Source organism: Carassius carassius, chromosome 28 (assembly GCF_963082965.1).
Source record: "Carassius carassius chromosome 28, fCarCar2.1, whole genome shotgun sequence".
NCBI lineage: Eukaryota > Metazoa > Chordata > Actinopteri > Cypriniformes > Cyprinidae > Carassius > Carassius carassius.
In genome coordinates, this window is record NC_081782.1 from 17,514,519 (window position 1) to 17,531,458 (window position 16,940).

At 35.1% G+C, this 16,940-nt stretch overlaps 1 protein-coding gene across 1 annotated transcript; it reads right to left on the reverse strand.

Moving 5' to 3' along the window:
• Positions 1-514: 514 nt before the first annotated feature.
• Positions 515-15,771, reverse strand: tada2a (transcriptional adaptor 2A). The gene is made up of 15 exons (XM_059514702.1): positions 15,441-15,771; positions 14,183-14,289; positions 14,031-14,090; positions 13,674-13,765; positions 11,447-11,610; positions 10,828-10,916; positions 10,661-10,733; positions 9,874-9,937; positions 7,825-7,868; positions 4,397-4,507; positions 4,028-4,099; positions 3,532-3,664; positions 2,725-2,768; positions 937-1,010; positions 515-830 (listed from the first exon to the last, which is right to left on the reverse strand). Exons 1-15 carry the CDS (start codon positions 15,463-15,465, stop codon positions 645-647), a joined length of 1,338 nt encoding a protein of 445 aa, XP_059370685.1. The 5' UTR covers positions 15,466-15,771; the 3' UTR covers positions 515-644.
• Between the last annotated feature and the right edge of the window lie 1,169 nt (positions 15,772-16,940).

A 16,940-nucleotide genomic window follows, 5' to 3' on the forward strand; every position in this document is an offset into this window, starting at 1 on the left:
TAGAACTGTGAAAACTATTTTAATAATAAAGACAGTACAGTAAATATTCCCTGTTGTACATGTTTCAATATAACTATACAGTCACAACATAATAATTGCATACTATAAAATGCAATTTTATAAATAATATTTTTTTCTGAGCTTTTTCTATATGCAGAACAGTCATGAAAATGTCACCGTACATTTAATAATAACAAACAACAGCAATAATAAAATAAAATAAAACCAAGCTTAATTTTCTTTTTCACTTTCTTATTTATGTTGATTATGCGATTTAAATGTTCTTCAAAGACCTTGTGATATTCATCGAACAATACCAGAGTTCAAAAATCAATCGACAATTTTAAGGGCACATAGACAAAGGAAATGAAATAAAATGACTCTCAATATTAGAGCGAGAGATTTTCACCGGTACAAACAGCAGCAGTTTCTACACAACTATTAACATATATATAGTTCTAAACACAGCTTTAAAGGAGCACCCTGTCTGTCTTTCAAAAACAAAAGGCGCAGATCAGTAATGAATGAACTTTAAATAAAGTACTTCAAACTGGTCATCTCTCATTGCTCATTCTCAACATGAATGATCCACAACGAGTATGAGTCTTCATCTATCAGATGTCCTTGCAGCAGTTCAATCAGTACTAAGCCTTATTGATGTAGCCCTCTTTGATAAGGAAATCATAGATTTTGCGTGTCTTGTTGACATCTATCTTGATGAGCGATCGGGCCTGTGCCAGCCGTAGACCCCCCTGCCGCCGGCACTCGTTCAGCAGGGCCTGTTTGTACTCCAGATACGCCCCAGGCACCAGACGAACCACCTGACATAACTGAGGGACAAGATGAGAGAATCGTTTAGGATCCATTATATCATACCAATGAGGCAGATGTCTTTGAAATGAGCTCGTGCCAGAAGCAAAATCAAGATCTCCAAACCTCTCTTTCTCTCTCGTTGAGTTTCTCAGTGCCAGGCAGTCCTGTTAGGTTGAGAGGAGGAGCGCTTCTTCTGCCTGTGGATCAGACGAGTGAGATCATTCAGATTCTCCTCATCAAGAGAGGTCAGCAAGTTATCTAGTAACAAATAACTGAGCAAAGCAATAACCTACAGGACTGTGCATTACAGTGGTTCTACCACAGTTTATTAAATGTTATGCTGCATTTAATATAAAAATACATGGTAACACTTTAGTTTAGGGACCGGTTCTCACTATTTACTAGGTGTTTATTAGCATGTATATTACTGCCATATTAGCTGTTTATTAGTTCTTATAAAGCACACTCTGCATGATTACATTCTAGATCCTTTAATTCTACCCCATACCAAAACTGATCAACTACCTTACTATTAATAAACACAAAATTAGGATTTTACTGAGGCCGAAGTCATATTTAATTGTTAGTTAGTAAAAATTAGTTAATAAACTGCACTGCAAAAAACCTTATTGTTGTTCTTCGTACTACTTCTAACAATAAAAGTATTTATTAAAATAAAAACAAGATTTGTATAATGAAATAAAGCAACTTATTTAATAAAATTATTTCTGAATTGTAAAATTATTTTCATCACAATTTCCCCCTTTTTTTTTAATGTAGGTAATGTAATGAGTAAAGTAATTTTATTTTGGGGTTTTTTAATTCTTTTTTACTCCTATTACTGTAAAAACTATTTGCCAATTTTAATAAAAGTACAGTAAATACTGTCTGTTGTACATGTTAAAATAAAATAACAATCACAATATAATAATTGCAAATTATACAATGCAATTTTATAATATAAATTATATTTATTTATAAATGATATATCATAATATATGAATTAAATAATATAAAATACATTTATTATATGTAGAATTGTCATAAAAATGTTTATTTAATAATCACAAAAAACAGTCATATTTAACTGCTAGTTAATAGTATATAGTTAATAATAAATTGTGAACAAATAAATGTTTTTGTTGTTCTTACTATTACTAACAATAAAATTATTAATAATAAATAAATAATTGTTGGCATTTAATGCATAAATGGCATTTAAAGCATTAACTTTTTTTTAAATTAATTTCCCATTAAGGTACTTACAGTAATAATAATACTAATAATACTAAAATACTACTTAATATTATGTTAATATTTTTATTATAAGAGCCTGAAATCATCATTAAAAATATTGCAATTCATGCATAAAAACAGATATTTGCATTGTAATTTCTCATTATTACAGATTAATATATATATATATGGTCAACATTTGAAGTGGATCAAAAAAGTTCATCAAAGTTGTCCTAAGACAAGAACACACTTTGATTTTAGTTTTTACTACAACTTTGATGAAAGGTTTTGATCCACTTCAAATGTTGACTATAGTATAAACAGCAGTGAGTTAAAACATGATTTACAAATAACTACTCTTCCAACTTATTTATCAGTATCTGCAAAATCCAAAACATCCGCATAAAGCCAAAGTGTCTGATCAGATTCATATGCATTCAGATATGTCCTAGTTGTGCAGTGAAGTGACAAAAGAGAAAATGTGAAAGTACGAGAGAAACACAAAGAGATGTGAGTGGCTTCTATTTTTGTTTGCGTGTATTTACAGCAGTGCATCTCAGAGAACAGATTAATGTGTTTGTGCCCGCGGCTTCACGGCTGAAGAGGACATCACAAAGACTGCAAAAGGAGACTTGAGCAGAGGAGAGGAGACATAGCGTGAGAAACGCACTGTACCTGAGGTAGTGATAGTGGTGACCACAGGAGTGATTCCTGCATCACTGCGAGAGAGAAACACAGTCAGCCAACAGCAAAACACATCACACACATCTCTGAAAGAATCAAATATAAATAGAACGCCTGATTCATCATTCAATTTTACTTTGTACTTGACCACTAAATACCCACAAGTTCTTTAAATGAGAATACACTGTGGACCTGAAGGCAGAACGAACAACACATATTTGATACTAATAAACAGCATATGAAAGTTCACCTAAAGAAACAGTAGTGCTTTCATGGCAACAATGACATATTAAAAATAATAGTAGAAATCAATATTAAAATAACATTATAACCGTGAGTTACGAAGTTTATGTCATGCTGGACTAAGATCAAGTTTACAAATAATAAAAACTGTGCTTTTTTTAATGTGTCTATTATTATATACACTACTGTTCAAAAGAATAATTGTATTCAGCGAGGAAAAACAAAAGATTTCTAGAACAAAAGATCTATCTATATATCTATATCTCTCTCTCTCTCTCTCTCTCTATATATATATATACACACACATAATATATACACATATATGTACAGATTAACAAATATATATTTAACAACATTATCTTTTTCATTTTTTAACATGATATTTTTTATTATAATACTTCAGTGTTCAACACCAAAGTAGTTTTAGTTACTCATTTTGAATTGAATTAGTTACATAAAACGTTTGTACTCATTACAAAACTAAACTGTAATGAAGTATTGTAATAAGTAGTATTCGAGACGGTGAGTGTGGTGGCTTTAATGAAGAGCTCTCACATGGCAGCCTGTTTGTGGAGCCACTGCTGGCACGCACGAGCGTCGTGAATGTACTGCAGGACATCACACAGCATGTTCCTCTTCCTGCGCTCGTCCTCTCGTGTGCGCTTCACTCTCTCGTACACTTTAGCACCTGCAGGCCAGATGACAGATGTCAGACCAGCTCTGAGCAAAGCTCTCAAATGTGACGTCTTATTACCAATAACACGGACCACATTCAGATGGATCTGTCATTTTTGTAGTGAAACACTCACTTGCTGACTGTGTTTAATTTAAAGGGATAGTACACCCAAAAATTTGCTATTAATTTACCAACCCTTATGCCACCCAGGATGTAGTTGACTTTTTCTTCAGTAGAACACTGTGTTCACCTACATCTTGGAAGGCCTGAGGGTGAGTAAATGAACTGCAAATTTCCTTTTTGGGTGAACTATCCCTTTAACCTACTTTTGATTTAGTCTACCTCCCATGATAGATTCCTGAGGGTGCATCTTACCACAGAAGGACTGTATTCCCTCTGTCCTGTACTCCTGCAGTCTGCGGATCTCCCTCCTCAGCTCAAACTCCACTGTGAACGAGAGAGAGAGAGAGAGACAGAGCAGATGGAGCGATGAACTTTTCACCCTGACTGATTCAAACTACTGAGGCGGACAGACTGAACTCAGATTCAGCGCTGGCGGATGACATGGGGGCTTGTTCATCTAACCCGAACTGTCCTGCACACGCTCATTAAACCACAAAACACAAGGCCTGACTCATCCAGGGTCAGCAGAGGAAGAAATCTAGAGAGTCTAGTATATACTGTATAGACCAAAATTATGACATCCTATACATCACGTGTGCAAAAAGAGAGTTAAGTACTCACAGGCGTGACTCTCGATGAACTTGTCGTGCTCTATGGGACCCACCACACGTGCAAAGCGCCTCATGACATCATAAAGGTCCTGCACTTCCTTCGGATAACGCCTCTCCAGAACTGAAATAACAAGCGCACAATCAATTTGATGAAGTAAATAAAATATAATGGCTCTGTTTTAAATCCTTCTTGACAACTTTCTTGTCTACACAGGCGGCTACCTTCGAAGTCAGCATCCTATATGAAATGAAACCTTATAAGTGACTGATTTGGTAAACAGCACCCTCATGCAAAGAGCACAAGAAATCACAATTGTGTCCAGTAGTTTGATATTAGCATGTAGCTTAGATAACAGCACTCTTGGATTCACAAAAACGGAACAAACATACATATTTGGTAAAAATTTGTACCTTTAATTTGTCTTTCTTTTTTCAATATTGAATGAAACAAAAGCATGCTATTAAATGGAGCATACTTTGAAAATCATGTGCTCAGCTGAACACAGCGTTTGTGTCAAAACTGAAGTAAATTTTGATCAAGATTTCTTTAACTGTACATCTACAGTATGATTAAAAATGCATTGGGGTGGCATTTAGGGGCTATTGACACTGATGCTGTTGCTTTTTTATGGTTTTACTCAGTTTATAAAAGTGCTGTAAACTGAATTTGTATATATTCTCATTTTCTGTACAAAAAACTATTGCAAATGACAAAAATATATAATAATTAGTGACTTAATGGTGACGTCTATGTGCATTCATCTTGTAAATACTGTATATTTCAGACATATCTTGAGCACACCATTTCTTTAAAGGAGCACTGCTGGCAAAAAGGGCTTTCAAGAAAACTTGGCTGCCCATGTAGTAGAAAGGTGATTTTTTTTCTCTCTCTCTCTGCAACCTGAATAGAGAAAACTGAAAAAGGTGTTGTCTTCCATTTTGCCAAATAGGTAGGAAAACTTCAACACCCATGATGCACTAGGAGCACTGCCGTCCAAGGCCACGCCCAGACTGCTTCTATTGGATAGAGTCAAATCCGTTTGGCAGGAGCTGAGGTTTTATTATGACAGGTTGCCATGAAGACCTTTAAAGGGGTCATCGGATGTGACAAGTTGTTAGAACTGAAATGTGTGTTGGCAGTGTGTGTACACAACCACCCTATAATGATAAAAATCCACCCAGTGTTTTTTATTAATCTCATGGAATAATTTCCGATTTCTCAAATCGAGCCGATCTTAGATGCCTGTCAGTGTGACATCACACAGACCCAGGCCCATCCACGATTGTTGACCTGTTGTTGGATGTAATAATGAACACAGCAGTCATCATTACACCTGACATCTGATCCACTGAAGACGTAGAGGATTACCTTTGTTTTGAAGGGAATACATCCTCTGATCTGCCTAAATGCGTTTATGTTCATGCAAATCATTCGTGATCCAGTCTCATCTACAGAAGAAGTATAAGGTTTTTGAATGAATCTTTGCAAATCTCCTTTCCTAATAACATGCTAGTTAGCAAGTTCTGCGGCTAAAGTAATCATGAGAACGGCTTCGTCACCCCATGGAAAAGAGGGGCGGGTTCAGCAGAGCTCATTAGCATTTGAAGGAACATGGACTAAAACGGCTGGCTGAAAACAGAGATGTTTTTGGCAGGCTAAAACTGGTGTAGTTTTACACTATCACTGGGAAATTTTAACCAAAGTATGTAATAGACTTTTCATTAAGACCCTAAAGAATCATATCAAATTGTGGAAAATAGGCATCCAATGACCCCTTTAAGTTTCTGTGTATACATATGATACAACAATAGTTATTACAGGGAGCTTACAAGGTTTTAGAACATAGCTAACCTACTACATCAGAAAAGCTGCATTTGATTGGCTTTGTTTGAAAAGCAAATGCCAATAGCAATGTATCAAGTGTCCAGCTGTGCCGAGTGGCCCTGTGAAAGTCTCCCTGATGGTTCTTCACCCACCACTGAAGCTCAGCTCGCTTGGAAGGGTTGAGCGAGCGGCACTATCAGCAATCAGCCCTGCTGCTACCGAGCGAGAGAGACAGAAAGAGAAAGCTGCTATGTGGGTGAGCTTGAGGTATGATACTCTGCGTCCGCTAGCTTGCCGAGATGTTACCCAGAAACACACACCTATCCCTGTCACTTCATAAAAATCATTTTATTATATATATATATATATATATATATATATATATATATATATATATATATATATATATATACACACACACACACACACACACACACACACACACACACACACACACACACACACACACACACACACACACACACACACACACACACACACACACACACACACACACACACACACACACACACACACACACACACACACACACACACACACACACACACACACCACTATGGCTCAGTGGTAGAGCATTGCGTTAGCAGTGCAAAAAGGTTGTGGGTTCGATTCCCAGGGAACACGTTAGGTAAAAAAATGTTAGCTTGATGCACTAAGTCGCTTTGGATAAAAGTGTCTTTTATATGTATACATTTAATTTAATTTAATATATATATATATATATATATATATATATATATACAAACACACACGCGCACGCACACACACACACACACATCAGTCAAGTATCAAACTACAATATCAGTGCCCTCTATGCAGCAGTGGCTGATGGGATATGAGAGACAGCCAGGTCAAGCTGAACTGGGGATAAACCAACACCGCTGCGAGCCATCAGCTCTTGGCCACTGATTCCATTATCACTCGCAACACACACACACACTTTCTTGCAGTCTCCATGACAACAAGTCTGCAGTTCCACGGTAACACTCGCCTTGCTTTTGTCTTGAGAGTGCAGGGAGATGAGGAGGACATCACAAACACTCAATACATCTCAGGAAAACACGCAAACCTGATTGGATTTCTCTGCTTCCATGCAAAGAGGAAATAATTGGATAAGCGTATTCCTATTGAATCCGGCTGGCCAACCGAAATGTCCAGGGGGAAATAGATAGGGATGGGTTTCTGTTTACTGAGAGAAGCTACACAGTGCCCAGAGGGCGCGGATCAATAAAAGCTCATAAAGATGCAATCTCCTTTGTCATTACAGCCGAAATGTTCATTTCATGCCAAACTATTCATAGGGGAGCAATCACAGCTGGTGAAAACAGCTCTGGGATCAGTGTTGATCTGGGATCGCTGTATTCCGGCACTCATTGTAAACATTTGGTACAGATGGCTCGTGTTATTGAAGGTCAGGAAGGGTTATCTTGTGGCAGTAACTTCTGGTGTGTGCACTGAAAGCAACCTGCAGATACCTGCATGAGGAACATACTTTACAACCTCAAATACACAACGGAGTACAAGAGATGATGGCAAGAGCACCTGGCTAAGATGATGCACAACATCAGGCTGTAAAAAAGCTGTTGTCTTACTCTGAAACTTGCGTAGGTTGATGAGGCCGTGGTCTCGAATGATCCTGAAAGACAACAATTGTCACATTTCACACTGTATTCTGTGAGAAGCAAAGCAATGGGTTTTATATATATATATAATTTTTTTTTTTTGGAAGGGAGGAAGGATAGAAGGAAGGAAGAAAGGAAGGAATGAAAAAAGAGGAAAAGAGAAAAGATGAGGTCTAAAGAATATTTCATGTTGTAGTTTTCGACACGTCTGTATATTACTATTAGCAGATAAATAGTTTAATGTGATTTTTACTACTAAATGCAACTTCTTAAACTTTAATTTTGTGACTACCATACTGGTTTCATCACTATTTTATTAAAGCAATACGTCACTTGAGGCTGTGCATTACAATAGCCGGGTTTCCATCCAAAGCTGCGAATTTAACTTACAGTATGTGCAAAATTGGAATATCGCACAGAACATTTGCGAACAAGCAGCGTTTCCATCCAACAATTCAAAGAGAACAAAATCGTCACTTCCTGATAAACTGGCACTATACATTACTAAGAAAAGTAGGAGAAGCTACTGAATATAATTATTTTCCTATATAATAAATTACTTGCATCTCAGAATGAGCAGACGAAATGCAAATATATGTGGTTATTGCTTTCGGAGGTGGATGCTGTTGATTGGAAATGCAGTATTTATAAAATAAAATATTAAAAAAATATTTTGATGACAGACTTTGCTCGGGCATTTCCGAATGACCATATGACAACATTTCAGATGCTGTGGAATGAGATCGGTCTGCTGTTTAGTCAGGATTTACCATCCAAAGCGCAAAGTCACATGACTTTTCACTTTGTCACAAAATGCATTTCCATTTCCCATTATTCGCATTAACCCTTTTTCGCACAAGTCAAAAACCACCTTAAGCGAGCATAACAACTTTTTTGCTAATTACCGTATTTTCCGGACTATAAGTCGCACTTTTTTTCATAGTTTGGCTGGTCCTGCGACTTATTGTCAGGTGCGACTTATTTATCAAAATTAATTTGACATGAACCAAGAGAAATGAACTAAGAGAAATGAACTAAGAGAAAACATTACCGTCTACAGCCGCGAGAGGGCGCTCTATGCTGCTCAGTGATCCTGTAGTCTACACTGAAGACATAGAGCGCCCTCTCGCGGCTGTACACGGTAATGTTTTTGCTTGGTTCTAAATATATGTGGCTTATAGTCCGGTGCGACTTATAGTCCGAAAAATACGGTAAGAGATTTTTATTTGAAATTCAGCGTTTCCATCACTCGATTCTGATGTGATACTTTAAAATGTGTATAAAATCAGGGTGATGGAAACCTAGTTAATGACTTCACTTTATGCCTTATGCCCGAAAACAATGGTAAGTTCATGTTATGTAATTTTTTAAATTGTCCATCATTTACAGTCTATTCTTTACAGTATCTACAGAATTGCTTTAGGAAGACAATGAATGTGAATTAACTGTGGTAAAATTGCTGCTACACTTGACGACGCTTGGCATTATGAGCTGAGGGCTATGTTTTATTAAAAGTATCTCTTGTGTGGTGTGTGTTTGGGGAGTGCAGGTCTCAGATGTTGTGTGGAAGCGGAGGGTCACTGGTCTGTTTGCCGCTCTGCAGGAGATCTCAGACGACAGCTGCGGCTCCACTTCAGCACAGAGCTGAGGTCAAGCCCACACACATAGCACTAGCCCTGGACAGGGCAGCCAGGCCTCATTAATGCTGATTTACACACTGTTACTGTTACCACTAGAGCTGTTTGTGTTTGTGCTGGTTTAAATCAGGCTGGCTGATCAGTTGCTATGGATTAGGTTACATTTTTACACACCAGATGATGAACTTAGGTAATGCATTTCAGTGGGTTGCATGTGCATGTGATAATTTGACTTGATTTTTCAATTAGTAGTTATTTTAACACTATAGTATGTATTTTGTTTGTCATGAAACATTATTAAAAGGAAATAAAATTATTTTAACAGTCAAATGAGTCCCTCGAGTGGTTGTTCTATGGCAGTACAACATGTTTTCCTACTTACTTCTTTCTCCGCTGTCTCTCTTCAAGTCTGGAGTGATATATGTCAACTACTGCAACCTTCAGTGCTGAAAAAATCCATGGTAAACAGAGGTTAACATCAAGTCAGCATTCACTGTGCTGTGATTCCATTCAAACTGACAAAGAAAAAAATTCTTAATATGTGCAATATATATATATATATATATATATATATATATATATATATACGCACACATACAAATGTTTCATGATTAATCACATCCAAAATAAAAGTTTTCGTTTATATAATGAGTTTGTTCTGTGTATATTTATTATGTATATATAAAGGCACACACATACAGTAAATATTTTGAAAATATTTACATGTATATATTTATATTAATATAATTTATATGATATATAAATATATTTAATAAACATAAACATTTACTTAAATATTGACATGCATGGGTGTATTCATATATACAGAATAAATATACACAATACACACACATATATTATGTACACAAAAAAATGTTTATTTTGTATGCAATTGTTGCCCAGCACAAACACACACACACACACACACACACACACATATATATAGATTGCTATATAAAAAAACTTTTTTTATAAAAAAAATTCTAAATTTTTTTTTTTTTTTTACATGCATTGTTTTTAATAAATATGCATATGGTGCAAAAACTATGTTCAAAAATGTTGTTTCAAACCAAATTAAACATTAATGTAACATTTATTAGATTTTGTTCATTTAAAAAAAACTAAAAAGAAAATGCTAATTTTAAAAGCATTTTAAAATATATACTTACCATGAAGAATATCAGAGTCATCGTCAACAAAGTCGATATCTTTCAAATCCCATTCAGCATAATTATCAAACTCCTAATATTACATAGAGACAAAAAGAGAGAGGGGGTTTATTTGAATGATGTACAAACAAATTTCTTTTCAACAGACAGCACGTTAGATCACTCGCCTCCATGAAGTCTGCTCGAGCCGGCATGTATCCAGCCATATCTCTGGACACCTGAGAGTCGAAAGAAGGCCTCGGAGGATCATCAGTGGCTGAAAGAGACACAAGACACAATCCTTGACTACAACTGCCTAAAAATATATTTATATACAATAAACATACACTAATAGTCACAGTTTCAATATTGCAGAATGGTCTCTGAAGGTTTATTTGCCTTTAAAACAAAATAAATCACACAATCACATCTAGTGTTCATCCTCTTTATCTGTCTGGCCAAAGTGTGATACATCAGCGCCTGCAGGGACTGTTGAGCTCATGATGACAAACACAAACAGCCACACTGAAAGAACAACAGATTAGAGCAAAAACAGATTTCCTGCAGAAAAAATAGTCTGACTGATAACAACTAATCACAGCTCACAGCCAGAGGGAAGTGTGTTAAAGGAGGATGACACTGAAGAGAGTAATTATTACATTAAAAAACTGCATAAGTTGCCTGTATCAATTTTAATGCCATTTTATTAGAATGATTACACTTAAAATTTGTTCAAAGCTTGTGTGTGTGAGTATATATTTAGAGTTGAATGAACAGAACAGTAGCTTGTTTCTGGAGCTCACTTACTCTTGAAGGGAATGGCTGTGTCTGCTGTCCGGGACAGATGATCTTCCATCTGTCTGAGACTGAGCAGAGTGGAGGAGAACAGAGGATTGTTGATGAAGTTCTTCATGTAGTGCCCTTCACACTCCTCTTTGGTTTTAGTGCGCATCTGGTAAGCCACGTCCTGCCTGAAGAATCACCCAGATATGCCATTAGCAGTGGTTTACTTTAATGCATATACTAGAATTAAAAAAATAATAATAATAATAATATTGTAACTAGCTTTTACTTTCATCATTTTAGAGTTCATTTTATTTTTACTGTGCTTTTGTCATGTTTGAATCCTTTTTTATTTTAGTTAAATATTTATAGCCAGCTTTATTTTATTTACTTCTTAGCAATTTTTGTACATACTATAGCAATTTTTTCGACTTGAAAGTAAGTTTACTGTATTCATTTAAATTAACAAAAAATGTTTTTCATAGTTTTAGTTTACAATAACAACACTAGTCACACATTTTATAAAAAGATGATTACTAAATTCATAAATGTTTTTTATTTATTATATATTTAATGGTATTTAAAAAATATCATGCTGCTACAACTACCATGAAAATACCTTAGACATGTATTAACAACTATGGGAGTAACTAGGGGTGTAACGGTTCAGAAAAATGACAGTTCAGTACATACCTTGGTTTTGATGCATGGTTCGGTATGGTTTCTGTACAGCAGCGGGAAAAACTAAATTTTTTATTTAAATTGCTCTTTCTTTAAATAAATTAAATTATAATTACAGTTTTCTTAGGCATAAAAATCCACCTCAGTTTCTGCTCTAAACTATGTGGAGCCCTTTAACTTTACTATAAGGATTTAATTTATAGTAATTGTAATTATTTGTTTATTTTAAAAATATAACAATTAACACTTACTAAAATTGTATGCAAACCTATACATTGCACATAATGCTGGCATGAGATGTTCATTCTTACTCGCACTCCACACTGCCATTTAATCTGAGGTGTTTCTACAGTGATCTGTCGCACCAAATCAGAGAGCGTTAAAATTTATTGGAATTTATTGTTCGAATTTCCTGCAATATAACAGTATATAAAACTGGAAGTTTCCAATGAGGTTCCAATCATGCAGTGGTTAAAACGTGACGTATTTACATGTGTACTGCACCAAAAAACCCTTACTAAAAATTTTGGGTAAGAGTATGTATACCGTTACACCTCTAGTAGTTACAGAGGTATAGTATTTATATATAATATATAATATAGTATTTAAAGTCAAATCTGACATTAGGTTCGTTTTTGTATAAGTATAGTATTATGTGAAGCATTCCTGTAGTCTGTATTTTTGTTAGCTTATGTAAAGGTAAACGTTTATATATAGTATATTTATAGTCAAAATCAGTCAGTAGGTTAGTTGTTGTAGTAGCGATGTAATTAACACGAATAATGTACAGAAACGCAGCAAGGAGGTCGGTAAAATAATCCATGTGACATCAGGGGTTCAACCGTAATTTTACAAAGCTACGAGAATACTTTTTATACGCAAAGAAAACCAAAATAATGACTTTTATTTAACAATTCGTCTCCTCCACATCACCCTATGGGGCATGTTGGAGAGTATCACATACATAAACAACATATGTTGTTCTCTGTGTCAGCTGCACCACACATATACGTTGTTTTGGTTCAGATCAAAGCGCAAACAACGTAGAAAACATTTCCATGTGGAATAGCTGACACAGAACAGCATACACCGTTTACGTTCAGCGCATACTCTCCAAAATGGCACCAGGGTGATGCGGAGGAGATGAATTGTCAAATAAAGTCGCTATTTTTGTTTTCTTTGCATACAAAAAGTATTCTTGTAGTTTAGTAAAATTACGATTGAACCCCTAATGTCACATGGATTATTTTACTGATCTCCTTGCTACGTTTCTGGACATTAATCATGGTAATTACATTGCTGTCTATGGGAGGGTCAGAGAGCTCTCGGAATGCATCAAAAATATCTTATTTGTGTTGCGAAGATGAATAAAGGTCTTAAAGGTTTGGAACGACATGAGGGTGAGTAATTACTGACAGAATTTTCATTTTTGGGTGAACTATCCCTTTAAGAATGCATCCACCATTTAATGCCATGAGATTATGAACTTAAGACATTCTGCTCTGATATAAAATGTTTTTGAGACCAGCAGAAGTGGAGTTGCAGATATGATGTATAGAAATACACTGACCAGTTACCAAAGCCACAGTCCATGACAGCCTCTAACAGAGCCATCTCCTCCTGTGCAGTCCAACCAGGCTCTAACACGGGAAAATCTGATGTCTACAAGAAAGTAGATCAAAAGGAATGTGTCATTTAATGGCAAAGTATTGGACAGGATACAAGTAATGGGGCAAAAAAAAAAAGTTACATAAATGATAAGAAAAACATGTCTCATTTTTGCACATTTCTGGATTAAGTAATGTTTAAAAACAACTATTCATTTAAATCTTAAATCTAAATATTCAGTCTGCATATAAAAAACACTTTACTTATAAACCTTTTATTTTCATTGTAATGATTTTTAAATACAAACTGCTCTCTTTACCATGATTTCATACTTGTGGTCGCTCTGGTGCTTTTTATACTCGTATCCTCTAGTAAAGCACTGCAACAAAGATATAAAGAGATTAAATTATATAGTACACATTAAATGAACAGTGACAGGATATGTTTTGTGCAGTTAGAGAGTAATGAGACCTGCAGACACAGGAGGAAAGGTGACGGTCCACATTCAGCACATTTAATGTAAGGCTCCACTAGATACGAGGAACATCCTCGACAGGGAGGCTTATCGAAAGGATCATCTGAAGAGAAACAGGTTTATTTACAAGAGTTATCATTTCAACAGACTTATATATTGTACCAAAAACATGCTAACAGTTTCCAGCTTCATATCACAGTTATGACAGAACCATTTTATTGAATTTGGCTGATTAAAATATATCACAATGGACAAGTCATCTGCCTAACACAGACGACACGGCATCAATTTAGAGTGTTACATTATAGCTGTAAAGTTGTTATTGAACAATAATGAATTAATGAAAAACATAATAAATGAGAAATATAAGTATATTATTCTGACAGTTAAAGGTTATAAAAATAAAATGAACTATTATACACACACACACACACATACACATACACATATACACACACACACATATACATATATATATATATATATATTAGGGGTGGAACGGTTCAACTTTTTCACAGTTCGGTTTGTTTCACGGTTTTTATAGTCACGGTTTCGGTATGGTTCGGTATGTGCTATGTTTATGGAGAAACTATAATAAAAAAACAAAAACAAAATCTAACCACGAGCAACAGCACAAATAAATACAATAGAGTAAAGATACAAATAAAATAAACAGTGATTTTCTTTTTTTCTTTTTTTAGGGAGGTCTAACATTAGTTTTTAGGTACAGAAATTGAATAAAGTAATCAAATGTATTTCATTGCACACTTATTCAGACGTGCTTTTTAAAAAGAAGAAAAAAAAAGAAAAAGTGGTCATTCTAAATTGTATAATATTTTGAAATTATTAACATTATTGTCTTGCTGACAAATTAGTTAAAGCCAGTGGTTTGAAGGAGAGTGACAAAGATTGGTAAAGATTTTAAATGACAGTGAATTAGTATTATGTCATCTAATGATTCTTCTTTAAATATGACTGACAGTATTTTTGTAAAATTAACGTTACACTGAATTACATATTTTATTACATACTTTTTTGACACATCTTTTTCACATTTTAGTGAGAGTTGCCAGAAAAGAAAAATAAATTAACAGGACCTAACGTTACGGTAGAACCGGAGTCATTTTTGTTAGCGCCCAGTTACTATGGTAAAAATCTGTAAGTAAAGCAAGAGCCGTTTCTTTTTCTCATTTAGGTACCTGACCTCGAAAGATCAGCCGATCTGTGGTTTGCTAAACATGTAACGTTACTTACTTCCAAAAGACGCCAGGCGATCCATGCTGTAGATGAGGATGATCAGGGAAAATGTAAAACCTTCCTCTGAAAGCAGTTGATATTATTAACGTTACAGCTTTTTGATGAAGGAGACTCAACTGTTACACAGATTAAGCCTCATTGTTAAAATGAGTGAATAAAAACTAAGATTTTATGTTGCATTTAGCACACAACTGAAAATGTAAACACTTCAGTGCGTCTGTATTGATGATCAGGAAGAGGAAGTGGCGCAGTGCCCCTAGCGGCACCTGAGTGCAATTATCTTTCCTGGAGAGAAAAACGCATGCAGTTCATGACATGTGAGTTTCAGATGAGTCAAGACCTCCTGGACAGCGCAATTAATTTAGCCAAAAATAAAATAAATAAAAAACTGCCAGTGCTGTATACAGCCCTCTAAATTCTATAATAATCAAGCTTATCTTGCAAGTAATACAACAAATATTATGCGCTAGTAAAACCTTTTGGAAGACTGCCCAGATCATAAATAATCCACCAGATCATCATTGTAAGTACCATTTTATTTTTATTTTCTTTTTTACGGATTTCTTGCTAATGATATGTTCAGCAGCAGGCTCATCCAATCTGTTTTTAAATAGAAGCGTACTTGTATCTATCATTTAGCTTTAAATCAGTTGGCTTTAATCAAATATTTGAACTTTTATTATTCTGTCTCTGAAGAAATACAACATTGACTTGAAGGACAATGGTCCATCCATGGTGTTAATAGGTATCAATAATGAATAATCCTCAAATGCAATTAAAAACACAAATGTGAAATTAATCCAATAATAGTTTACATTGAGGATACTGGACCGATTTAAACACTATTAAATGCTCATTACTATTAAAGTCCCGGTCACACCAAGAACAAATGTAAAAATAGGTTTCCCAAATTGCATTATGTTAAAATGAGTATCCCAGAGGTTCCCAGACGGTCTGCCATTTCCAGTGGAAATAGTGTGACTGATATTCTGTGTTGTTATTGTTAAAGTTGTGGTATGATGTTCTCTCTTCTCATAGAACCACTGGTGGCATTTGACGAGATGCTGGAGCTGAATTGGAAAAGATAACGTGGTTTTTATAGTGCTCATTACAAATAATTAGTGAACAGACATACATTAGGAATGACACTCAAGAGCTAGCTCATTAGGTAATGTCATTAGAAAATTAACAGATAAATGAATGGAAATCTTACCATCATTCCAGCTGTCTGCATTTAAGACTCCAGAACTACAGCTATTTCCACTTCTGTTGCAAATAGAGAAAAAAAGTTCAGAAAGCAAATAATTAACCTAACAATTAGCACTTCAACTTTTGCTTCCAGGTAAAATTCAAGTAGGCAGTCCATAATATTATTCATTTCATCTGTCAAATTTCTCAAAAACCCATCAACATCTTGTGCGGCCTGAGGGTGAGTAAAGTTTCTGAATATTTTTTTTTATTATTAAGTGAATGAGAACATGAGAACTGTTTGCAATG

Excerpts from the sequence above, each read along its gene's own strand:
- tada2a (XM_059514702.1), bottom strand. The coding sequence starts at position 15,465 with ATGGATCGCCTGGCGTCTTTTGGAA. Across the intron at positions 7,869-9,873 it reads GAGAGACAGCGGAGAAAGAA|GATCATTCGAGACCACGGCC; the intron begins GTAAGTAGGAAA and ends GTTGTCTTTCAG. Across the intron at positions 1,011-2,724 it reads CACCACTATCACTACCTCAG|GCAGAAGAAGCGCTCCTCCT; the intron begins GTACAGTGCGTT and ends TCTGATCCACAG.